A 27,351-nucleotide genomic window follows, 5' to 3' on the forward strand; every position below is an offset into this window, starting at 1 on the left:
CCTGGTAGCGTTTTGGGAAGTCGACGGCTCAATCAGCTGTTTTGACGGATCCGTGGAGATCGCATTAGAGCGACGCACGCCGCCGCCCGGTCACACCGCTGCTTTATACCACGCTGCTTTCACTGCACTGAACGCATCACTCATATCGCTTTTATTTTCTCATTTAAATTCAACTCTTCGACGTCGGTTCATCTGTAAACGGTGACTAAATCAAATTTGTAGGAAATAAACTACATTCCACTGATTAATAAAATGATAGAAGACATTTTTAATCGCTCCTGTCACGGTTCTGAGTCGGGGTCAGTTTTATCTTTCTACAGCCGCTCTGCTCAATTACTTAATAAATACCATTCATGAATATTCAGACACAAGCCACTGCAGCTGGAGAGCCAAAATGGAGTGTGTGTGTCCCCAGAATGGTTTCAGTCATTGTGCACCATTGATTTTCCCTCAAAACCGCAATTTTTTTCCACAGACAGCATCAGCATCAGCATCAGTTCACGTGCAGTCGGAAGCTCCCATTTGTGTCATAAACACAGGAATATGAACTCTGGACCTGCTTGAAGTAAATAAACTCCTCGGTGCATGTTTGAGTAGCCACTGTGGAGAAAAATTGCGTTTTTGAGGGATGTAAACAGCCTAAGCAGCGGAACTTCAATCCGCTCCCATTCATCGCTGCCGTGGCGATGCGGGGACAGACACAACCACCGCAAAACAGGAGCAATTGAACTGAAAATCTTCAGATTCCTTCTTTTAGACCTAAAATGTTAGGAAAATACAGCCCCGAGTTGAATTTGCCCAGGATTGTCCTTTAAGTTGTGTATGTATCCAGAGCTATCAGCTGCAGCGGAGGAGAACAGACTGTGACTTGTCAGAAATTGAAAATAAAATTCATTTTTGGTTTTATGGTCCATTCTATATGTAGAGCCGAGCTTCACAGCAAATGACTTTTATTTAGTGTTGCACTGTGTGTTGTTCAGACTGTGTGTCGTTCAGACTGTGTGTTGTTCAGACTGTGTGTGTCAGTACATTTTAGAGACGGAGGGTGAGACCTTCTGCCAAACTTTTACTACAAAGCCTGAGAAAAATGCAAGAAAACTTTGGATGTTTAGCCAAATAAAACTTCACTAATGGACACTTTGTTTTTGTTTTGCTTCTCCCTACTTCCTCTCTCACTTCCTCTCTTCTTATTTTCCTCTTCATCTCTAAACTCTTCCTCATGCCTCTTTACTTCTATCTGTGTTCCTCCTCCTCCTCCTCCTCCTGCTGCTGCTCTCCTTCCCTCAGGAACATGATCAAGTCTTTCTACACAGCCAGTCTGCTGCTGGACGTCCTGTCTGTGTTTGGCGAGCTGTCAGAGGAGGTAAGATAAAGATCCTGTCAGATCTGTGTAAAAGTCTCATTAAAATGCCCCTGAAGAGAACAAAGCCAGTACATCGTCTCTCCTGTTTGAAGGAGATTACGTTGTCAAAGACTGATTAGATAGGGCTGTCACAATTTACCATACTTGTAGATCACAGTGCTGGAGATGTGATTCATCCAAGTCTGACGAGGGCAGTGTAACAACGTTAAACGTGTTGTAGTGTGAAAAAAGAAGAAGAACAAGGCAGGCCAGTAACCAATAACAACACACACAATGGGAGTGAAATTAATCCTGAGATAAAAACTCAGAGAGTAGGACGGAGTATTAGGGCCCAAAAAAAACACAGACTTTGAGAATAAAGTCATACATTTACGAGGAAAAAGTCATAAATTTACGAGAATAAAGTCGTAAATTTACGAGAATAAAGTCGTACATTTCATACAAGAAAAAAAGTCATAACATTACGAGAATAAAGTTGTAAATTTACGAGAATAAAGTCGTACATTTCATACAAGAAAAAAGTCATAACATTACGAGAATAAAGTTGTAAATTTACGAGAATAAAGTCGTACATTTCATACAAGAAAAAAGTCATAACATTACGAGAATAAAGTCGTAAATATACGAGAATAGAGTCATATATTTCCTACAAGAAAAAAAGTCATAACATTACGAGAATAAAGTCGTACATTTTCGAGAATAAAGTCGTAAATTCACGAGAATAAAGTCGTACATTTCATACGAGAAAAAAGTCATAACATTACGATAATAAAGTCGTAAATTTACGAAAATAAATTTGTACATTTCATAAGAGAAAAAAGTCATAACATTACGAGGAAAAAGTCGTAAATTTACGAGACATTTCATACGAGAAAAAAAAAGTCGTACATTTCATACAAGAAAAAAGTCATAACATTACGAAAATAAAGTCGTAAATATACGAGAATAAAGTCATATATTTCCTACAAGAAAAAAAGTCATAACATTACGAGAATAAAGTCGTAAATTTACGAGAATAAAGTCGTAAATTCACGAGAATAAAGTCGTACATTTCATACGAGAAAAAAGTCATAACATTACGATAATAAAGTCGTAAATTTACGAAAATAAATTTGTACATTTCATAAGAGAAAAAAGTCATAACATTACGAGGAAAAAGTCGTAAATTTACGAGACATTTCATACGAGAAAAAAAGTCATAACATTACGAGAATAAAGTCTTACATTTATGACTCGTCCTCGTCTTCATTAAGGCCACTGTCGAACACATGTTCCAGATGTCAGAGGGAAAAAGGAACTCTTAGTAAGTGATCTGGATCTTTATGAGTTCTTCTCCAGCCCATGACCCGACCTCTCTCAGTTCAAAGTAAACCGGTTCTGTACTTTCTGTGTAATCCTGCTCACAAACAAATGGACTAAACTTCTCAAAGTTAATGAGCTGAGACAGAATGAGACAAATGAGACATGCAGCTTGTCCTTCTAATTCACCATCATGTAACTGTGTGGCACACAGCAGGTCTTTCTCAGCAAGTCTCCCAGAAGCCATTAAAACATCAACAGGACACTTAGGTCCATACAGTCAGCTGCTGCACAGACTGAGGCCTGATGGACACACACTCACACACACACATACTGACACACACACTGAGTGGGCCATCAGACAATGAGCCCTCAGAGTGGCCGGTGGTGAGTGCTCTGCAGACTGACAGTCAGGACTGATTGAGTTTCAGGCAGTAAAAGGAGGTTTTCAGCAGCTTCCCGCCTGAGCTGAGTGGAGGCAGCGATCAGGTGAGTTGGCACAGTGTTATGTAACGCTGTCGTCCATCAGGAGCCTTTATTCTCAGTGACAGCTTTCCCTCCGGACTGCAGTGTGGCACAGTGAGCAGAGAGGAGTAGGGACCAGGTCCAAAGCCCAAAACCCCTCCCTGTGTTGGCCTGAATTTGCAAGACACTGAATCTGAACTGAGTCTGCGATACCTTGTGTAGCTGAGGGCCAAACGTCCTAATGCTACGTTTACTGTTACAGATACAGCAGGAGAAATCTGCAACAATTAATTATGTAAGGGACGGACATGGGTAGTCCTGTCTTCTTCAGTGACGTTCTTCAAAACTCCTGGAATCTATATACTAAAGGGATACTTCATATAAATCTTGAACATTGAAAATTATGCATATAAACTGTATATTTTGACCAGTATGTGACCATATGCATGAATTGAGTATTTGAATGTTATAACGCCTCTAGTGGTCACCAGCAAAAAAATCCAAGATGACAACACCCCTATTATTCCTCCTAGGGGTTCCTTCTAACAAAAAAATAAGGTTGGCAAACTTTACCCAGAAGCGTGAGCATAGTTAGCAATCTTAGGGTTTGCCCCCTGACTAAATGCTTAATTCCACCTTAGAAATTGTACATTTGCATGTATATGCATAAAAAAGGCAGTGATCCTCCACTATATCCTTGCTCTGACCTTTGACTATCGATATAGAAACTTAATTTCCTCATCTTGATTGCCTACTTACAAAAAAAACTAGGGGGAAATGGTCCAATGACTGTGCAAGATGGCCTTTGGCGGCCATTTTGATATGCAAATTAGAAGGCCAAAAACTCAAAATTTTGCTTGGGTACCGTTTTTTTTGGACTCAGCACCCTTGAAATATGTAAGGTAGGCCGGTTACCGACTTGTACCCATAAATGCTCCTTGCTTCTTACAGAAGGCCTTTTTTCTGAAATCGATAATTCACCAATTTTCTACTCACCGTCAATTCCAAGGAAGGTTTGGGAGAACTTTTGGAGTCATCAAAAGACTTTCAGAGTTCCAGGGGGGGTCCGGCTGGGAAGATGTTCTTCAGTGTTTACATCATACATCCAATGGTTTACAACGATTAACCAACATCTCGCAGCAAATCTCATGCATGCGCACAAACATCAACAGAGCCACAGGGCGCTACTACTACAACAAGGATAAAAACAGATCAACTTTTTCATGTGGCGGCTTCAGGACACTTGGGTCAGTACAGACGAGCAGTATGGAGGTATCTGGATGTTTCATAGTGTGTGTTTTGGACGATTCAAAAGTGAGCACAATCCGCCGCCATTATATGAAAATCCGTTGCCAGGCGGACCCCCCCTGGAACTCCTAAAGCGTTTTGATGACTCTGATAGTTTTCCAAACCCTCCCTTGGCATGACGGTGAGTAGATGATTGGTGAATTATCGATTTTGGGTGAAGTATCCCTTTAACCCAAGAGAATGCAGGCATGCTATCCATTGGAATGCATCGTTGATCCTTATTCTGGACCTTCGAACTCTGGAACCACCCAGCCAGACAATCATCAGTTCACATCAGTCAAACCAAGTTGATCAGCAAAATCCTAAGATCCACTGTGAAGCCTCTGGGTATCTGGTGTGAAAATGGAGCTAATTTGTCAATTGCCAATTCCTCATTGCAGTTCTTTTGAAAAGAGAAGCCTTCTTGTAACCTTTAGCATAAATCTGCCAGATCCTTTCCGTAGTTTCTGCTAACCCTTCCTGAGGTGAGGCCTCACAGAAGCGCACAGTGGTTTGTCCTATCACCCCGGCTGTTAATGGACTGAATCGCTGCAGACAAAGTCGGCGATGACCTTCTCTTCTGATCACCCACAGCTGTGATAAGAGCTCTTCACCCCGGTCGATGAGCTTGGCAGCGACAGTGTCAGGCCAGGCCTTCTACTGACCTTAGTTTACCATCTATTGACACTACAGGGAATGAGCGGTGATGTTCCACTTGACACTTGGCTCTTTACAGGAGGGTGAAGGCGACCTAAGGAAAGGCCAGATGGCAAACTGCATGTTGCTTAACAGCTAATCTGGTACCCACAGTATACGTAGCAGTATGAACAGTGATGACCAGCTGGTTGTCAGAGATTAGCAATCAAATACTCTGAGCCAATCCAATCTGTTTTTTTATCTTTGGCTGTTGTAAGTTCATTGGATATCAATATATGTGGCATCATATTCAAACACAGTTACTTATCGTTATAGTACAGAAAAGCCAAAGATATGTTTAAGTCAATTTGGAAACCACCAGATATCTTGTGCCCCAATAACAAAAATCCTAAATGTGCCTCTTTAATCATGCGGGAAAAACTCCCCAAACAACGAACAGGAAACTGTCATTTGTAGATTATTTTGTACCATTTTACAGAATCAAAAATCCATGATTGGACAGGAAAATACTAGAAACCAGAGCCAAGGCTTAACTTTAACCAACAGGGACTTTTAATGTTAATACCTAATTATCCATCCATTGTCTACAGCGCTTATTGTGTAGGGTCCAATTATTATTATTGTATATTTTCTTTTACATATTTGTATAGCTACTCTGTTTTCTTAAAACCCACCATGTTGTATCTTTATATATTTGTTTAATTGATTAGTTTCATGCTGAGTCACCTTTCTCCAGAATTGTTATAATGGAGATAATGGGATTCTTGGCTTCCCATGCCCTGGTATAATATCAGACCAGTGTCGTGTCAGTGTTTGGAAATGACTCCGTTTGGCCACTCTTGACCGAGGCTGAACAAACACAGCTCTACTTCAGATCCCAGCTCTGTGCTCCACTAAGCCATTGTTCCCGAGCTGCTGCTGAAAACATGGCACTTATCTGGCAGAAGCAGGAATTTCTTCATTCAGTCTTATCAGCTTCGTGTCAGTGTAAATCTGCTTCCCTCGCCTCTTTTTGCCTACTCGGCTCTTGTCACCTTTAAAACATCCTGCCTACTTAACTCACGCTCATACATCCTTTTAACCCAATTAACCAGCTTCGGCCTCTCAACTCAGTACGTGTCTCCACATTTCCACCTTTTGATATCCCCCTGAACATCTGCCACTTCTTTCAACATTCCAAGAATGCCACAGGTTTTATTAGGCTTGATGTTCTCAACAAGTGACACAGGCCTTTTCATCAACTGGTCCATATACGTAATTATTCCACTTTCAATGTCCTGAACTTCCCGTCTCCAACCACCAACAATCACCCAACATCTTTTATACTCAACCGTTAATTGTTTCCTTCCACCCCAAATTCCTTGTCCTGTCTTAATGTACGGAACAAATAATGCCTACCAATTTCAAACATTGCTTCCAAATCTTACACCACTATCATTACCAATTACCTCTCCAACCCAACAGCTGCCCCAATAACTGACACTTTTTTCCTTTCAGCCCTGATACTGTAACAATTTCTTCTCTCGTAATAACAAATGATGTCTACATGTACCTTTTTGAGTCCTGCCACCCTAACCTTACTTCCCTTTAACCTGTTGCAAATGATTGTGAATTAAGTGCTTGTCTGTCTTTTTATGTGATGGCACTTCAAGGTTTTAGCTTTTAATTTTGTTCTACTGCTGTACAATGACAAATAAATTCTGATTGACTGATTGATTTCCTCAAATGTGCATAACAATATTTAAAGGGTTTACGAGGAGTTTTGGAAAGCGAAGTGTTTTCACACTACATTTCCCATGAGCCTCCGCGCGCACGTGAAATTCTTTCAGCGCAAGATGGATGAAAGCGAAAGCATTTGCCAAGAATGTTCCGAATGTTATTCCCATGACCCGCTGGGCAGCGTCTGGGAAACTGAAACTAGGAAATGCTGGGCGAGTCGACCACTAAATAATAATATCAAAATAACTATAAAGTCAAAACGATATATTTTTCAAAAATTGACCCATTAACAAGTGGGTAACGTAGATTTATCCACATTAATATGAGACTTTTTATAACCAAAAGCAAACTCCTCGGGGTCTCTTTAAAAAAAAATCAATATCATCTCAAATGATCTTTCCCCAGCTTACATTCCCCCACCTTTTATTCTTACTCCATGACTTCCTTTTTCACCTACATCAAAAATCTACCCAACATATCTCTACTGATTACTCACTTATTATGCTCGCCAATTTATAATTGGATTATTCCCATCAACTAATGCCTTTTGACTTATTCTTATCTCTCCCATTTTTTCCAATTAATTCGTCCATTCCCCCAAGACTACCAAAGCCACCAGCACAGCAACAAGTCCAACCTTCCCTTACCTAATGTATTTCCCCCTTATGTACAGTGGGTACGGAAAGTATTCAGACCCCTTTAAAATTTTCACTCTTTGTTTCATTGCAGCCATTTGTTAAAATCAAAAAAGTTCATTTTATTTCTCATTAATGTACACTCAGCACCCCATCTTGACTGAAAAAAACAGAAATGTAGAATTTTTTGCAAATTTATTAAAAAAGAAAAACTGAAATATCACATGGTCATAAGTATTCAGACCCCTTTAAATTTTTCACTTTGCAGCCATTTGCTAAAATCAAAAAAGTTCATTTTATTTCTCATTAATGTACACTCAGCACCCCAGCTTGACAGAAAAAAACAGAAATGTAGAAATTTTTGCAAATTTATTAAAAAAGAAAAACTGAAATATCACATGGTCATAAGTAACCCTTTGCTGTGACACTCATATTTAACTCGCATGCTGTCCATTTCTTCTGATCCTCCTTGAGATGGTTCTACTCCTTCATTGGAGGTTACAAAAGAATTTCTGCAGCACTCAAGGTTCCTAAGAGCACAGTGGCCTCCAGAATCCTTAAATGGAAGAAGTTTGGGACGACCAGAACTCTTCCTAGACCTGGCCGTCCAGCCAAACTGAGCAATCGTGGGAGAAGAGCCTTGGTGAGAGAGGTAAAGAAGAACCCAAAGATCACTGTGGCTGAGCTCCAGAGATGCAGTGGGGAGATGGGAGAAAGTTCCACAAAGTCAACTATCACTGCAGCCCTTTGTATTGGGCAGGTGATGAGCAGTGCCTGGTTTTCTCCACACATACCGCTTAGAATTAATTGCAAAAAGTTCAATCTTCGTCTCATCAGACCAGAGAATCATATTTCTCATAGTCTGGGAGTCCTTCATGTGTTTTTTGGCAAACTCTATGCAGGCTTTCATATGTCTTGCACTGAGGAGAGGCTTCCGTCGGGCCACTCTGCCATAAAGCCCCGACTGGTGGAGGGCTGCAGTGATAGTTGACCATCTGGAACTTTCTCCCATCTCCCCACTGCATCTCTGGTGCTCAGCCACAGTGATCTTTGGGTTCTTCTTTACCTCTCTCACCAACGCTCTTCTCCCACGATTGCTCAGTTTGGCTGGACGGCCAGGTCTAGGAAGAGTTCTGGTCGTCCCAAACTTCTTCCATTTAAGGATTATGGAGGCCACTGTGCTCTTAGGAACCTTGAGTGCTGCAGAAATTCTTTTGTAACCTCCAATGAAGGAGTAGAACCATCTCAAGGAGGATCAGAAGAAATGGACAGCATGTGAGTTAAATATGAGTGTCACAGCAAAGGGTTATTTATGACCATGTGATATTTCAGTTTTTCTTTTTTAATAGATTTGCAAAAATTTCTACATTTCTGTTTTTTTCTGTCAAGCTGGGGTGCTGAGTGTACATTAATGAGAAATAAAATGAACTTTTTTGATTTTAGCAAATGGCTGCAAAGTGAAAAATTTAAAGGGGTCTGAATACTTATGGCCATGTGATATTTCAGTTTTTCTTTTTTAATAAATTTGCAAAAAATTCTACATTTCTGTTTTTTTCTGTCAAGATGGGGTGCTGAGTGTACATTAATGAGAAATAAAATGAACTTTTTTGATTTTAGCAAATGGCTGCAATGAAATAAAGAGTGAAAAATCGGAATGGGTCTGAATACTTTCCGTACCCAGTGTATATCAGATTGCCTCCATTACCTCCGGTGCTCCCTGCAAACCTCCCCCCAACATGGCTAATACTCCCCTTTTCTGTCTCTCTACCCTGTTATTTGACCTGCATCAGAACATCCAGCACAGGAAGTATGCCCGCTGGAAGGCAACCTACATCCACAACTGTCTGAAGAGCGGGGAGACACCTCAGGCTGGGCCCATGGCCATGGACGACGACGACGAGGAAGCAGGTGGGATGTACTGATATGGCAATGAAAGACACACATACGTGGACACACGTCTCTGAACTCCCAGTTATAAAACACTCCTCCACTTTCTCTACTGAAGTTGCTCTTTAAAGAACACTTCCTTTGTTGACATTGTTTTGTCTATTGCTATGTATTCATGTGTAAGTGTGTGTGTGAGTGTGCGTGTGAAGCTTGGTTCTGTATTGTGTGCCTTATCAGTTCTGGGACTGTTGCAGGAAAGCCCTGTGGCAGAAACTGGAGACGTGGGAGATTAGAAGTATGAGGAGAGTACCGGTACATTAGTGATGTAATGGAATGGGTTCTTACGTTCTAAGTGAGTTTGCACTTGTATGTCGGAGGGAATGCAAGTCATTTGAATCTGAACCAGAAGTCAGGCTTTATATGCGTGTCAGAATGTGCTGGCCTTCCATCTGTGCTCATGGGCATGAGATTGTCCTGATATTTCTTCTATTATTCTCCGTTCCTCTCATATCCAGCCGGATCAGCTCTGAGACTCTGACCTTTGTCACGCTGAAAAGCCCTGGCCTCGGCTTGCCAGGCCAACACCATAAAACATAACCTTTAGGAGAAAGAAAGCATGGGAAAACACTACGAGATCCCGAGGAGATTGACTGAATTATTCAGACAACAACATGGCCATTGCAGCCGCTTAAAGTTCATTCTGTTGCGGTGGGAAAAAAGCAGGACAGGAAACTAACCTTTTTATTTGGCTGCCACTGGGGTGAGTTCTTCCTTAAATTCACCAGTTCAGGAGCCGACAGGAGATTTGAACAAGATTAGGTCGTTCAGATGGTGGCTTTCTGCTCAAGTGGCTGTTTGATTGGTCGAAATTACAGGTCATCCTCAAAGCTGACCGACATTTGTCTTTTGGAAGGTGCTAATTCAGTTCAGTATTAAATCCACTCAAATATCTCAGCTGTGTTTTCATTTCTTTCTCTAAAATCACTAAAGCCTGTCAGCTGGCCACCTCCGTCGTTTTACATTTATTCTGTTTGGCTAAAAAACAGACATTTAAATGCAAGATTAAAAAATCACAACCACGAAACCAATAAATTATCAATCAAATGAATAAAATCTACTTTAATTCCAACCAAACAAAGTGAAGTTGTTGCAGGGAAGGTTTATGTCCAGGTGGAAAAGATGAGCTCGACCAGATTCAGGTCAGCAGGATTTACAGTATCGAAGCAGCAATAGCACATGTGAAGCAGGAGATGGACGGACTTTTGACAGGGAAGACCATCCAAAAATGAAGTATCTTTCCTTCAAACTCATTGTCAGTGTTGTGATATATAGAGCCTTGTGTATTTTGTCTTAAAAACCTTTGGCAGCAGGGACATAGTGTGAGTTGCATTATTCTGATGCGTCCTAGACATCTGGACCTGTCGTTAAGACTTTATGGTCTGCAACAACCTCAGTAAAGCTTTTTAGCCGACCTCGTTCAGGTATCGTCATTTTGGACTGTTTTAGTTGAGTGAGGTCCAAGCTGCTTGTCTAAAGACAGTTACCACTGGTGCAATGAGATGTTTCCCAAGGAAAAGCATGTTTATATTCCTCAAATCAAAGTATCGAAGCAATCTGTATCACAACACAGGCACAGGAAGGAAATCTTTCAAACAGAGCCCAGCCTGGGTACTAGGGGTGTACAGCCACTGCTCTATTTGTATTTGGTTTTGGATTCGGGCTTTTAGAAATAACTTGGGATTCATATTTGAGAAGAAACCAGAAGTGGGCGCAATTGAGTTCAGCCGAGCTAGTGCTACACCGAGCTAGCTGGCTAACTTCCGCTTTAGCTCTCGGCTAACTAGAATGGGAATAAAATAATGTAATCGTGCGGCTCTTCTAGACTTTCCAAATGTAATCGGACTGAATGGATCAAATTCTGGAAGTGAAACAATCGTTTTGTGGGGGTTGTGACACTCAAATAAAAATATCCACCGTTTTATAGCCGCTTCTTTTCCCATTATCGTCTATGAGAAAAATGCAAAGTTGTTGAAGTATCGGTGAGCACTTCCTGTCTACTGTAATGCAATGCATGAAGGGAGTTGCTGTTTCTTAGCAATCCTGACATGAACTAGACACAAATGAAACACGTGTTGTGTTGTATTCGGGTTCGGGTACACCCCTACTGGGTACGAAGGTAAAGTTCCAGAGAAACTTGTATCTTCCTATTTTTTCGGAGTACAACTAGTTGTTCATCAGAGCTGTGTGTTTTCATTGAGCATACAAAAGATTAGGAATACTCCCCTGATTACAACAAGGACGGATCCCCCAGGATGAGATGTTGTCGGCTGTGGATTAGTTGAGTTCCAGCTCCTAAGGAGGAGCCGGAGAGAGTCCGACGACTTTTCAACCTCTGAGACAAGAGAAGTGTGGATTGTTGATCAGAGACTTCAGCTCAGTCTCATGACTTTAAGAGGCAGCGCAGCTTTATATTCAGTGAATTATGAATTTATTCTGATAATTCCTGACACTCCGGAGACTCCAGCTTTCTGCCGGGCTTCAACGGGACTCGGCACCATCTGGACTCGTTTTCAGATTGCACTTAGAGAGCTGGGAGTTGCGTCAAAGGCCTCTCGGGGAAGACACGAGCAACCAAACTTGAAAATTTATTTTGACATGAGCACCTATGGGCTCACACACGTTTCCCCTGTAGGGAAGAAACTCTAAACGTATTTTTCATGTCAGTGAACTGATGTTGACGAATTCCTCGCTAAAATAAAGGCCATCTGCTCTTCCACGCCCACTCAACTCCGCATACATGTGGGTGTGTTTGACCCAAACATTGCCGGCTCGGCCATGACATCACCTCGAGAAACCCTCAGCTGCTCATACATGTCCTGTAAACACACACACACACACACACATGCACAGATTCTTTCACCCTTTACTCTCTTTTATTTCCCCCTCACACACTTTCACACCCTGTGTTCGCTGACATACTCTCCTCTCTCCCGCTCTCCCAGAGTGCATTAGGGTCTCTGTGTCGGCGATGACATCATGATGGTTTATTCCCACTGATGGACAGCACCACGAGCACACGGCTGATATCATCCACCCAGAACATGTGTGTGTGTGTGTGTGTGTGTGACCGACCTCCTCAGTATTCCTGTTTCTTTGGAAGCATCAGGATTTTATCAGCGTTTCAACACTCGTATCTTGGTGTGTGTGTGTGTGTGTGTGTTTCTCTGTCCAACACATCAGCAGCCCAGATGGTTGTGTTTTTGTTTTTTTTATTTGCATGTGACAACGTGAGAAAAGAAAGCATTCCTTTCTGTCGCCATCACTTGTGACTGGTTGTTGTTGTTGTTCTGGTCCAGACACAACACGGCCCTGATCGCCGGAGACCATTTTTGTGGTCACACAGTCTGTTGTGGAGTCCTCCGGGTTGGGATCGGCTCCAATAGCTGGTTCCATTTTGAATCCAGCTCCAACACCAACAAAATCATTATCAAATCTGTCATCCATGTGTTCTGTTTAGTTTCCTGTACCTCTCCCCAACATCACAAGCAGGAGGCTGATGACGATGTGTAAAGTCTTGACAACTCCTTTACGATAAAGAGAACTGGCTTGAACCTTCCAGAGTAAACACAAACTGCAAAATGCAATATTTGTGTGATGATGCTCTTGATTTGGAAGTTTTTTGGTTTAAATATGTCAACAACACAACAAGCTCTAGAAATATTGATTGGTTTGATAGTTGATGAACTTCTAGTAGTGTCGGTAGCTGTGAACAAATTCAGCGGCCACATCGTTTTGAAGGATGTCGTCGATGTCGTAGCCACGGAGACCTCAAACTTGGGACCAGATTGAGATGTCGCTGAAACCTTGTAAGGCAAGGCAAGGCAATTTTATTTGTATAGCCCATTTTTACAAACAGTTTGTCTCAAAGGGCTTTACATGGCATCACAACAACATCCTCTGCCCTTAGACCCTCACATCCACTGAGGAAAAACTCCATAGAAAACCCTTTTAACAGGGAATAATTGGAGAAACCTCAGGGTGAGCAACAGAGGAGGGATCCCTCACCCAGGACGGACAGACGTGCAATAGATGTTGTTACAGACAAGAAAACAGTTGGAATGTTGGAAATGTTAACAACAGCTGATGAAGGAAGCTTCTGGTAGGCAAGGGAGGCAGGGAGAGCAGGCCAGCTTAATGGGAGGACTGGATGGCAGAACCAGTCTGCCATCCAGTCCTCCCATTAAGGGCAGGCCGGTTTAGGTGGCGATTGGTGCAGATTGCGAGATTGTACTGAGATATAAGGTGTAACCAGGGCGTAAAATTAACACCTGCCAAATGCCAGTGGCGGGTAAAACAAAAACACACACCCGCCAGTGGCCGAAGGAATATTTTGAACTGCTTTGCCACAGGGTTTATTTCTCTAGCTAGCCCCTATAGGGAGGCAACAGGATGAAAACCCCGATGTGAACCGTCAGGGTTCTGTTTGTCAGGGTTTATCGCTCATCATCCCGCTAATTATAAATTGCCTCTGAAACAAACTGCGGGCAGCGGTTGAACAAGCCTAAATCTGCCACATAGCAACAGCTGATCACCGACCATGAAAACTTTTATGCACTTCATGCGGCTCACAACCCAACACGACACCGTAGCGGCGCATTCGATGCACCGTGCTTGGTTTTTTTGGTGCATGTCAGCGACGCACAGCTCCACAGACCGGCTCCCTCAGGTTGTGTCTCTACTGTTTCCACGGAGCTCGGCCCCGTTGGAAAGTTAAAGGAGCCCGTATGTGGAAAGACTTCGCCTCCGAGATGTAGAATGTGTGTTATAGAAGAGAAACACATTTCAGGACAGAACAATCAGAACAGACATGTCCTGTGATTTTCAAGTCAAGGAAACTTTATTATTATTTCAGCCTCATTTCATAACAGAGGAGGGACAACAACCTGACAGTCATACTCTCTGCTGCCAGGATGTACAGCTTTTTAAATGTTGCTTAAATTTGTTTTTATACTAAAAACGTGAGGTAATTACTTTTAGTCAAACAAGGCATGATTTTTTCATCTGGCCAGTGAAAAATATGCTTGGTCAGTAAATGTTTGGAGGTCACTAGCCAATGGCTGATGAGGTAAAAAGTTAATTTTACGCCCTTGATGTAACCCTCTGGATCTCTGGTGCCGTTCTTTGTTGCGTCGTTTTCATCACCGATGCACCGACGGGTCAGGCCACCAAGGATCCGTCTGTTGGAGCCTTCGAAATGCAGACGGTCTCCACACACATGCTGCCGAATATCGTCCACCCTGTTAAAACACTTGTTGAATTGAAAACAAATGCTTTTTTTGTTTTTTTTTAAACTAACAAACGCCATCATTCCCCGCTACACAAACTACTACTGAAGGTTTTGAAAGGTTTCAGATAAGCAGATTTACAACTGGCTTACAGGTGGCGATAAAACGTTGAACCCTGTTGCTGCTTCTAGGTCAGTTAGGCGTCTAATTAACCAACAGACTGTTTGTTTTTCCTGCCTCTGTTCTTAAAGGTTATATCCTCCTGTATTCATAAAACTAAAAACAAAGACAGAATATTCTTGTTCAGATTTCATTTAAGATGCAGAGCGGCTGGTGTCGGAGCCCCGGACCGCCACACGCTGTTAGGATAAGGTGTAAAAAATAGATTCTTATTTAAGAATTAGGTCATCCTCCCACGCAGCGCTTCTACACTACTTTTTTTTTCTTTACTATGCAGAAGAACTCTGACAGTCGACTGCTTCTCCACGGGTCAGAAGTCCATCTTTACATCTTTTCATCGGCACCACGCTGCTTTGTCAGCGGCCGCTGGACACTGACTGATATGAAGCACTTTAAGTGGGTTAATTAACCTCTGGAGAGCCCTGCAACTGCGTTTGACTCACACACACACACACACACACACACACTCACTCACTCACTCACTCACTCACTCACTCACTCCCACGCAGACACACATACTGCCTCTCGCTACCACACACACACACACACACATTTACCAACACACTAATGTACCCGCAGTAGTTACAGAAAGACCATTGTCTCCCAGCAGCTCTGGTCTGACTTTCCATCGACTGGGAGGGGGACGTGTTTAGCAAGAGGAAAGGAATGGATGGAGGGAGGGAGGGAGGGAGGGAGGGAGGGAGGGGTGGTCGGAGAGAGAGAGAGGGAGAAAACAACTTCCAATGCTTAGTTGTAAAAACATAAAGGATGTGTTCTGTGACCCAGTTGTCAGAGGAAAATGTATTGAAAGGCTGAGAAACCCTCCAATGTTCCACTCTGATCCAGTGGAGACTCTAAAGGAGGCAACAAAAAAAACAACTTTTGACTATTTCAGTCACAGTGAAGCTTGTTGATCTGTCATGATTGACGGTCGCTGATCTAATAACTGATCATTGAACACATTCCACTAATGCAGGTGGGATCAATCCTGCTCCTTTGCTGTAACATGGTTTGATGCACCATTTAAAGGACAATTCTGAGCAAATTTCAACTCGGGGCTGTATTTTTCTAACATTTTAGGTCTAAAAGAAGGAATCTGAAGATTTTCAGTTTAATTGCTCCTGTTTTGCGGTAGTTGTGTCTGTCCCCGCATCGCCACGGCAGCGATGAATGGGAGTGGATGGAAGTTCCGCTGCTAAGGCTGTTTACATCCCTCAAAACAGTGTGTTCACGTGCAGTCGGAAGCTCCCGTTTGTGTCATAAACACAGGAATATCAACTCTTGACTTGCTTGAGGTAAACAAACTTCTCGGTGCATGTTTGAGTCGCCATCTGGAAAAAAATTGCGGTTTTGAGGGATGTAAGCAGCCTAAGCAGCAGAACTTCCATCCACTCCCATTCATCGCTGCCGTGGCGATGCGGGGACAGACACAACTACCGCAAAACAGGAGCAATTAAACTGAAAATCTTCAGATTCCTTCTTTTAGACCTAAAATGTTAGGAAAATACAGCCCGAGTTGAATTTGCCCAGAATTGTCCTTTAAAGGTACATTGTGTAGGAATGACTCCCATCTAGCGTTGCGGTTGTATATCGCAAGCAACTCAATCGTATTTTTCATGCTGCATTCACCTGAAATTGGGCAGACGGCAGACGGACGTCACGGCATAAACAAGCCTCTATGTAAACAAGTGGTCCGTCAGCACGAGGCAAAAGAATACACTTGATAATATGTTGTCATGGCGATGTCGTATTGTTTATCTGGTTTGTTGCCGACGGCCGTCTGCCCGACTGCAGGTGAATGCAGCATCAGTGTAACGCTCCATTCCTCCTCACTGCGTTACCGCGGTGACTTTTCACAGACGCCACCTCCACCTGAGCCGACAGCTCCGGTGTCTCCGCTGAGTTTCCGTGGTTTCCTACCGTCACGCTGCCACTGAACGTAAAAACATGGAGACACCACATGGCAGCAGCACCGAGCTTACCCGCTCCATGGAGATATGAATGATATGAACGGCTCATTCAGAGCTGAAAGGAACACTTCACTTTGTCGATGGGGGGGATTACTGATTAATGAAAAACAGACTTTTGAACCAAATACTCGATTTTTCGTGAATAGATAACAGGAGAAGTTACACAATGTCCCTTTAAAGGAGAAAAGTTGAGTTCAAACTGGAAGCTGCTGTAAGAGCAGAGACGACCCTCAGAGTGAACAGAACCTCCACAGAGCAGCAATAAAACGATGCCCCATGGCAACACACTCAGCCACTAATTGTCCTGGAGGAGCTGCTCAGTGTCCGGCAGCACAACAGAACAGAACAGAGGCTCTGTGAATCATCCTGCTGCTGCTGCTGCAAACAGGGGGGGAGGGGGCTCCTTCAGCAGACACTGTTCAGTCCAAACTGTCCACAGACCCTTCAGGGATCACACCGGCCAAGAAGAAAAGAACGACAACCTCCAACTTGTCTCTTTTTCATTATGACCTCCAAAGTGGTCGATGCAGCGGCGTCCATCCATCCGTCCCCTCGCTGCTCTTAATTAAACCGTCTGTCTAAATGAGAGTCTGGAGCGGTGTAACTCAGACAGACCCGGGCTACAAGCCGCTGTAATGAGGTGCTAGTGAGTCTCAGATGGCAGGTAGTCATTATTTTTGTGCATGTGTGTGCGTGTGCGTTGTACTTATGTGTAATTTCATGTTGTTAGGAGTGACCAAAGAGAGGAGCTTCTGCAACATGTCAGAAGTTTCCTCTTCTTTCCTTTTTTTTGTGTGTGGCTGTGTGTTGTGTTTCAGTTGCGTTGACCCTTGTTCGTAACAAGGTGAGAGATAAACTAATTCACACACACACACACATGCATACACACATCAAATCTGTTCTTAATTATCTCTCAGTGTGAGTCTGTGCAGGTCTGAATTCACGTTTTTTTGTAAATGCATTTGCTCCCCTTTGTGTGTGTGTGTGTGTGTGTCCTTTCATAACTGTCTTGGCAAACGTCTCATTCACTTTCACTCTTCCCTTTGGGACTTAATGGCTGTGTGGGAAAATTGGCCTTTTTCAGAATCCTCTGAAATTCACAGCAGAGTTATCATGGCCAATTAAGTGGAAAAGGAAAAGGTGGAGGAGAAATTCCCCTCAACTAACATGAAAATGGTTTCAAACTGAGTCTTTGTGGTGTAAAATCTCTCTATATTTCCTGTGCAAAAAAAATAAAAAAATATGTGTTTTTTTTACTTTTCCCATGTTGGGCAGCGGTCAGGGATGAAATACAAACTGGCTTTGGCCGAGGAATCAGAGTTGTTGTTGAAAATCAAACTACAGTTTATTACAGCTTCATATTTTCTATTGTAATTTGCACTTTTATAAAACTCATGATCAGTTCATCACAATATCACAACTGCACTGTAGTGGAAGTATCGCTTATACAACATGACACATACAGGCATGTTACTGTCGTGTTGGTGTTGTACTGCTGATTTTCAGGCACAGTTTGAAAGAAAGCATGTCTTAAAGGGATAGTTCGGGTCTTTTGACATGAATCTATATGGAATCCCCATCAGCAGTTACGTGCATCAACAGTGACTTTCCGCGGACTGCGCCCCGTGAGCGGAGAAAGTCACTGTTGATGCACGTATTTGCTGATGGGAATGCCATATAGATTTATCTCAAAAGACCCGAACTATCCCTTTAAAGAGGAACTACGCAGGATTTCTCCCGTGGCTATGCCACATTTTTACCTTAATTAAAAAGCTCCGGAGTAATTGTGATCGTTAACTACATGACTTGTGACTTGTTACGAGTGAGAACGGAGGCTCTGAGCCTTCCACCTGGCGTCTCACGGCTGAAAATCAACCTGGCCGCCGCCCTGTTGTCCCAGCTTTCATCTCTGCACACCGCAACACGAACGCGCTCCGTAACCCGTAATATTTTGTTTATGACGGTTAAGACTACACGAACGCACACGTCATAACATCATATATGTTATGTAACATTATCCATCGCTCCATTTATTGATTTTTCTCGGTATTTTTCGTAATAATCTGCACACACAACTACAGCAAGCACAGTGGGTACGGTACATGTGTAAATGGAGCTTTGTCCTCCCGCTCCATGAAGACACTTTAAACTAATTGCATTAGCTCCGATATAAAACCATCACACGGTCTTTGATTACTCAGGACTCCAAGTTAAACGGACGCAGTCAGAGTGTGTGAGACGACAGAAATGAAAGTGAAGCTGAGAACACGTCACAGCGGATGAACAAAGTTTAACAACTTAATGAAAGACAAAATCTTCCAGCGAGTGTTTGTGTGCGAGTGTCAGATCTCCTCCTTCCTGCCTGCAACGCATTAACGACAGAGGCTGCACTTCAGCGCGGTGTCGAATACAGCCTGTGTCGGCAAATCCACTCCAACATTTTTAATCTGTCAAAACATCTCTGGCTGTCGAGAAGTGTTTTCTTTGTGTTAGGTGTGGTTGCTGAGAGAGGCAGAGTCTCCAGCGTCAGGCTCATGTTGAGAAGAAAACACCACAAACTTTTTTTTTTTTCACATTTTGTCATACTTAACTTTTTTTTCTGCCTCTCTGCTTTTCTTTTTTTATATATATATGAACCAATGTTGTGTTTTGGAGGATTATCACTTCATTTTATTCTCTACACTTCAATAAAACTGTCAGTCCTGCCCATGAGTCTGTGGAGGTGGAGAGGTTTTTACTATCAGACATCTCAGCCTGCTGTACTCACAGTGAGTTACGCTCAAAACACTGAACTAAGGCCACCAGTGTTTATAAAAAACATCTGTTTTCAATAATAACATCATACACACCAGATTGTTTTCATAAAGACCTTCTACGTGAACCTGGAGAAACACACTGTTAAAAGCTGTCATGACCTGTAGGTGGCAGCGTGATGGGAAGCGTAGATGTTAGCCAACCAGGATCCTGGAAAAAATACACAATCACGCCATGTGACGGTGAAGTGCGGGAACCTAGATATGTTTTCCCCTAATTAAGAGGGGGGAGAAAAAATCGATTCACATAAGTATCGCAATATTTTTTTGGGACAATTTTAAATTGATTTTTATTTTCAAAAATCGATTTTTTTTTTTTTTTTTTTTATTTATTTTTTTTAATTTTTTAATTTTTGTGCAATGTGCATTTGTTTGCCTTTTCTACATACAGAGAGTCCAGGTTTTGAAAAGGTGTTCAAAATGCAGACTAAAAATCGAGAAAATCGGCAATATCGTAGAATCGCAATTTAAATCGAATCGGCATCCAAAAAATCGTAGAAGAATCAAATCGGGAGAAAAGCGTATCGTCTCGGCCCTACTAATTACACAAGCAAACAGTTTTCCTAAATCTCCACTTTGGCTGGAGTTTTCAGGAATTATCGTCTTCAGTGACCGTCGACTGGCAAATTGGCCCATTGCCATAATTGCTATCGTCATAGCAGTAGGTTCATTACCTTTAACTGTCGGTGCAAGCTATTTTTAGAACGGCAGAGCAGAGCTGCGAGCTGCTCAGAGCTACGCTACGGAGGCTCATGGGATTTATTGGTTTTCCTCATCAAACTCATCAAATACACAATCCAACAACTCCACAACGCTCTGGTGGACAAGTTGTGACCTGCACATTCACCACGCTATGAGATAATAACACAACGTTACCAGACAGAGTTGTTTTAGAGGGAAATACATGCATTTTTAAGAAATCCCATGAGCCTCCGTAGCGTAGCTCTGAGCAGCTCACAGCTCTGCTCCGCCGTTCTTAAAACAGCTTGCACCGACAATTAAAGGTAATGAACCTACTGCTATGACTATAGCGATTATGGCAATGGCCCAAATGTTGAACTATCCCTTTAAATTAAAAATACTGGAAACTTTTGCAACAAAACCAAGTTAAAGGCCTTTTTTTTTAAATATTACAGAAATGCACCTGCTTTTCATAACTGTATTGTAGACGAGCTGTTTCCAGTTTAGTTTGTTTCTGAGGGCGTGACCCTCCTCTCTTTCTCTGAACATGGATTGCATGTTGGAAGGAAGTAGGTTATTTCTGGATTTGTACATGACTAACGCTGTTTTCTGGTCTACCAAGTCCATGAATTGAAGTGCTTTTGACCTTATGAATAATGAATTGGTATGATCATAAAAACCAAAATTATTTACTGTTCTTATTGCTTTTTTTTCTACTGTGCATACTGCCTGTAGCGTAGTTTTGCAGGCATTGCCCCATATCTCAACACAGTAAGTTAAATATGGCAGAATCAAAGATCTGAAGTTTAGAAGGTGTTTGACTTTGTTCATCACACCGATGCTTCTGGAAATGTTGGATCTGACTTGGTTCACTTGTGGTTTCCAAGTGAATTTGTGGTCTATCATTACTCCTAAAAATGTTTAATGTCATTGCAATCTGGGTCTGATATAGGCCATTTCAATTTTCACTTTGTTTCACACATGATATCTGATAGGGGTGGGAGAAAAAATAGATTCACATAAATATCACGATATCTCTTTTGACAATTTTTAAATCGATTTTTTTTAATTTTTTTTTTATATTGTGCAATGTGCATTTGTTAGCCTTTTTTACATACAGAGAGTACAGGTTTTGAAAAGGGTTTAAGGTCACTTTATAATGGAGTATGTTAATTTATAGGCTCCTACAGTATTTGTGTGCAGATAAATGTTAAAAATACAGACTAAAAATCGAGAGAATCGGCAATATCGTGGAATCGCAATTTAAATTGAATCGCCATCCAAAAAATTGTAGAAGAATCGAATCGGGAGAAAAGCATATCGTCCCAGCCCTAATATCTGACTTTACACTGTTCACATTTTTAGCTCTGGATGTTTTGGCCAATGACAAACAAGACGAGACAAGAGAAAAATGGAAAATCTGATCATTTAGAAATGGTTTGATTTGTCTCTTATTGCATTGTAATGTATATCCAGTTTTACTAGTCTTAACAACCTCTCAAAGCGAGCGCAAGTGACTGTGAACTTTGTGTAAATGGCACCACGGAGTAGAGGAGTCCAGACTCCAGCAATGCTGCTGACAAATAGAGGCTGGATAGTAAAAGCAGATGAAGTACGAGGCCGAGGCGGTCGTCATCAGCCCTGCAGGCGGGTAAAGTGATGAGAAAGCCTCTGCTTCATGTCCCACTCCTCATCCAAAACCAATCTCTGATTTAATATCTATGAATGTGATTTACACATTTTCTGGCAGTGCAGTTTAATCTTACTCTCATGAATTCAAATCACTCTTTTTTTTTTCCTCGTCACCCGATGTGCTTCGGCTGCGGAGACGATTTTCGACGTGTGATTGAAACCAAGTGAGGCCGAGAGGTTTAAGCTCCCGCATTCAACCACCAATCTGCCCGACGCCTCTGCAGCAGCGAAAACTTCATTCCTCCAGCTTAGTCTTTCATTTCTGTTCAGGCTGCGACGTCTCGGTATAAACGGCGGCTGAGGGGAAGCTGTGATTGTGTGGCTTATCTGAGAGATGTGAGCTGCATTGACTGTAACATCATTTTTGTTTTCTTACATGACATCGCTGCTGTAGTTCAGTGTTGCAAGAAGGACGTCGTAAAGACATGATGTTAGGAGATATGTAACGTCCTCCATCATTCTTTAACGTAGATCTCATATTTACCATTTATGCTCTCCTTTTATAGATGCCTTAAAGATATTCTGAAAAGAAAATTGATTTTGAGCCCACTATGGGTCTTAGAATTAGTGTAATCACTCATCTATCTACGACAGAGTATTAGGGCCACATTGACAAATAAAAAAGTCACAAACTTCGAGAGTAAAGTTGTAAATTTACGACTTTATTCTCGTAATGTTGTGACTTTTTTCTCGTAGGAAATGTACGACTTTATTCTCGTAAATTTACGACTTTATTCTCGAAGTCAGTGTTTTTTTTTTTTCTCAATGTGGCCCTAATGCTCCGTCATATCTATTAGACGATGTAGCCCAAACTTTGTGCAAAGTAGGATAGTTTTATTTTTCCATCGGATAATGCAGGCTCACAAATTATGCGTCATGTTGCTCACAATTCATCAGCCAGTGGTATTGTATCCTTCGTCCGTCAATCGAACATCTGAGGGGTACGATAGAGGAGACTCATCCACCACCACCGACAAACCACTTACACCTGTTTAAGTCTACCGTAACTTTTTTTTTTCAGTCCATTAATTAGTTCATTCATTCATTCATTCATTTTGATTTATTCCATTCATGGTATACATTCTACACATGGTTGCACATATTTACATAATGTACACATTGTCACCATGAATGAAAAGGAGCACTCACTCAGGTTCCAGATAAATGGGAGGTTAGGGTTAGGGCTGGGGGGGTTATGGTGGCCAGTCCAAGTAATTTGACATATAAAGGCATTGTATAAACGCAATAGTCACTTTCCCTGGTAATGAGTGACCTTTATAATGTAGTAACTCAGTTACTAACTCAGTTACTTTTGGGGGAAAGTAACTAGTAACTAAAACAAATTACTTTTTAAAAGTAACGTGCCCAACACTGGTTATTGATCGGTTGATTGGTTACAACCACAAACATAAAGTGAAGGAGGCTCAGTCCCAGCTAAGGCTGTGATTGGTCCATTTGTTTCTCATCCGTCGACCAGAACAGAACCAGATGTTTCTGGATTGACTGAACAACTGTAGATCATAGAGAAGACCAGGAGCTGTGCAGCGATGCTACAGACACTGATCTTTAGAAAACTTCCAACTGGTTTCACTGGAACTACTTTCTTCCCCACAAAATTCTCCTGAACGCTCCACAGAGAATTTAGTCATCAGCTAAATATTTTCAGTTGTTTTAAATTTGGCTTTTAGAAACCAGAAGAACGAGCTCATGAGCTCATGGACCAGCCACGGAGAGAAAAGAGGAGAAAACCGTTGTAACGTTCATGTTTTTCTTCTGCTCTGTCTTGTCTGATAGATGAGTTTGGAGCTCAGGGTTTCTCCGGCCCCGGCCCCTCCTCCTCCGGCTCCTTCAGGGGAGCTCCTTCCTACCAGGACCTGGACCAGGACCAGGACCAGGACAAGAGTTTGGGTCCAGGTCCCCCCCCGGGGATCGGGTTCACTCCGGGTCCAGGATCGGGGCCGTCGGGTCCCCCCACCACCAACTACAACAACATCCACATCCCACCAGGGGCCCACGCTCCGGCCAACACTCCAGCCGAGCTGCCGCCACCTTCAGGTACGGAGCACAGCGGCCGTGGTTGTAGCTTCTGGTTATTAGCATCGTGGCTAATTATGGTGGTGAACATGTTGATCATCTGTATGAACCTAAACTCATTAGTTAAAGGGATAGGTCAACATTTTGGCAGATTTGCCCATTGTCATAATCACTATAGTCACAGCAGTAGGTTCGTTACCTTTAATTGTCGGTGCAAGCTATTTTTAGAATAGAGGGGCGGAGGCTCATGGGATTTCTTGGTTTCCCTCATCAAACTCATCAAACACGCTATGAGATAATAACAGAACGTTACCAGACAGAGTTGTTTTAGAGGGAAATACAGAGACTGCTGCTGAAAAACTGTCACCAATGGGAAAGAGCATCAGCGGTTTGGCATTAATTTACCTCTAAAACAACTCTGTCTGGTAACGTTGTGTTATTATCTCATAGCGTGGTGAATGTGCAGCTCACAACTTGTCCACCAGAGCGTTGTGGAGTTGTTGGATTGTGTATTTGATGAGTTTGATGAGGGAAACCAAGAAATCCCATGAGCCTCCGTAGCGTAGCTCTGAGCAGCTCGCGGCTCTGCTCCGCCGTTCTAAAAGTAGCTTGCACCGACAATTAAAGGTAACGAACCTACTTCTATGACTATAGGGATTATGGCAATGGGCCAATTTGCCAAAATGTTGAACTATCCCTCTAAGGACGAATGACACTGAAATGAGTCTTCAGTCACATTTTCTCCTTCCAAAGAGAAAAAATGTGTCACAATTTGTTGTTGTTTTTTCAATTTTTTTTTTCAAATTAACAATTTTCCCTTGGGATTAAAAAAAAGGTTATTTCAAAGTCAAAAGCAGTGAAAACAAAACTTTTGAAACCAACGAGTGGGAATGAATGGTAGTTGTGATTGATGTTTGTTTGATCAATCTAGTCTAATGAGGATATAACTAGATAGGAGAAGTGAATATTCACTCATTATAATGTGACACGTTGATTGTCCATGGACAGTTTCTCCAGCAAAGAGACTAGTTCAGCAGGTTAGTGATGAATGATTCAGGTAATTCTAGGTTTTTGTCCAGATCTGAGACAAATGGACGGGTCCTCTGACGCTGTCCACAGTGCTGAAGTCACTGCAGGTTTATCCAAACGCTTCTCCTCTGTATAAATATCACGTTCTCTGAGCCCAGTGTTCAGTCTGAAGAGCTCGTTGCTGGAGTTAATGTTGTTCACTGATGTTTGATTTCCATCAGTACAACAATGTGTTTTATTGGCGCTGTAACGCACAATGATTTAAATACTAACACACTCCTAAGTGCAGTAATATTTCCTGCCTGTGGTTTTTATCTGATTATTAACTGTGTGATGAAGTCGTTCTTTACTCATCGCTCTGTTTTATCATCTCTGATCTTCACTGATAACAGCCAGTCGACACACTCTCTCACACACTCTTCAACAAGTGGTCCGAGTGTGTGTGTGTGAGCGTGTAAGTGTGTGTGTGTGTGTGCGCTGATGTTTGCAGACGTCCTCTGGAGAGTGTAAGGATGAGTGAGGACGTTCAGATCTGATCTGTGGCCAGATTTAACGCCTCAGAGTGTGTGTATAGTTCAGCAGTAATGGTGTGTGATCACTGGGAGGTTGATATGAACGTATTGAGTAATGAGTGTGTGTGTGTGTATGAACGTGAGAAGACTTAATGGCTCCCCCGTGACAGATCAGTGTGTGAAGACAAAGGGTTATGTAACAGCGTTTTCTGCCTCCTCCTGAATTCATGTGCAGGGCCACAGGAAACACACACACACACACACACACACACACACACACACACACACACACACACACACACAGTAATCGAGCCATTTCGGGTCGTTGTGGATAACACCAGTTTCTGCACAAAGCACTGGCAGCACAAAAAGACCATTTCCCACAAACACTTGTGTTGTTGGCGCTTGAATAGGACAGGAGGATTTAATATTTAAAAGCTACGTTTGACTATCCAGAATTGACATTGTAGATATCAACAACGTCTTTCTGACTGGTCGTAATTACATTTTGATTTTTGATTCAAGATATCTGTAATTCAGTTTTGCCCCTTTAAAAAGAACATTTCAGATCCACAACTACATTCTTCCTATAGGACAAATGACGTCACTTTTGCCATTCATGTGTTTTTGTCATTACAGATACGGATATCTACAATTCAGTTGCAGAGATCCGCTATGTGAATTACGGATATCTGTAACTTGAGTTATGACTATTCCTAATTCCAGTTTGAGATATCTACAACGTCATTTTGCCTATAGTCAAAACTTAATTTAAGATATCTGGAAGGAAAGACGGAGGCACTGATGTTGCATTCAGGTGCAGTCAGGCAGACGGCCGTCGGCAAACCAACCGGATGTCATTTTACTCGACGAGAGAAAGACGGTAAAACGTGGGTCAGGTAAACAATACGACATCACCATGACAACATATTGTCATGTGTATTGTTTGCCGGACCACTTGTTTACTAGGGCTGGGACGATATCAAGGTCAAGGTCAAGGTCAAGGTTTCTTTATTAATACCAGCTGGTAAATTTGTTGTGCAGACAGGCACTCAGCAGTCCCAGTACAAAAAACAGCCGCACACACACAAATCACAAATATAAAAGACAACATAATCAAAATACATGGTCAAAGTCATAGGAGTAGAAATAGAAAAGTGCTTCTACATAGAAAAGTGCTTCTACATGTCCCTAGGGTCAACTAAGTTCAATATGAACAAGATCACCTTGTGGCTTTACTATTCAGCATTACAATTGCTGTGGGTATGAAGCTACTTCTGTACCGTTTTGTCCTGCCCTTAGGGGCCACAAAACGACAGCCAGAGCGAAGGAGCTGGAACTCGCCATGCAAGGGATGTGAGCAGTCATTACGAATAGCGCTGGCTTTACGCTGCAGCTGTGTGTCATAGAGGGCTGCCATGGTAGGTTGAGGCTCACCAATTATCCTACCAGCCCATTTGATAATCTGGTTCAGGGAATTTTTGTCCTGCAATGACAGATTACCAAACCAGGACACCAGGGCAAAAGATAACACAGACTCGATAAAAGCTCGATAAAATAGCCTGAGCAAAGTTTTGTCAATGTAAAAACTGGACAATTTCCGAAGATAAAACAGACGCTGGTGTCCCCTCTTACACACTGCTTCACAATTCTTGTTGAAAGACAGTTTAGAATCGATTACAGTCCCCAGATATTTATAGCTTTCCACACATTCCACAGATTGGCCCTTAATGACTGTGGGATCACAATTTGGAGTCTGTGCCCTAAAATCAATAGTCATGTCCTTTGTCTTGGATGTGTTGAGCACCAAAAAAGAAAGATCACACCAACTAATAAAATCCTG

General features: G+C 42.2%; 1 protein-coding gene across 1 annotated transcript in view; it reads left to right on the top strand.

The window, feature by feature from the left end:
• The window catches only part of vta1 (vesicle (multivesicular body) trafficking 1), an 81,056-nt gene that overhangs the window by 36,313 nt on the left and 17,392 nt on the right, over positions 1 to 27,351 (top strand). The window contains exons 4-6 of the mRNA XM_084000903.1: positions 1,288 to 1,363; positions 9,216 to 9,333; positions 23,728 to 23,988. Coding sequence (XP_083857029.1) covers positions 1,288 to 1,363; positions 9,216 to 9,333; positions 23,728 to 23,988 — 455 coding nt within the window. The remainder of the gene's footprint in view (positions 1 to 1,287; positions 1,364 to 9,215; positions 9,334 to 23,727; positions 23,989 to 27,351) is intronic.

This window comes from Trachurus trachurus (assembly GCF_905171665.1).
Source record: "Trachurus trachurus genome assembly, chromosome: 24".
Classification (NCBI taxonomy): domain Eukaryota; kingdom Metazoa; phylum Chordata; class Actinopteri; order Carangiformes; family Carangidae; genus Trachurus; species Trachurus trachurus.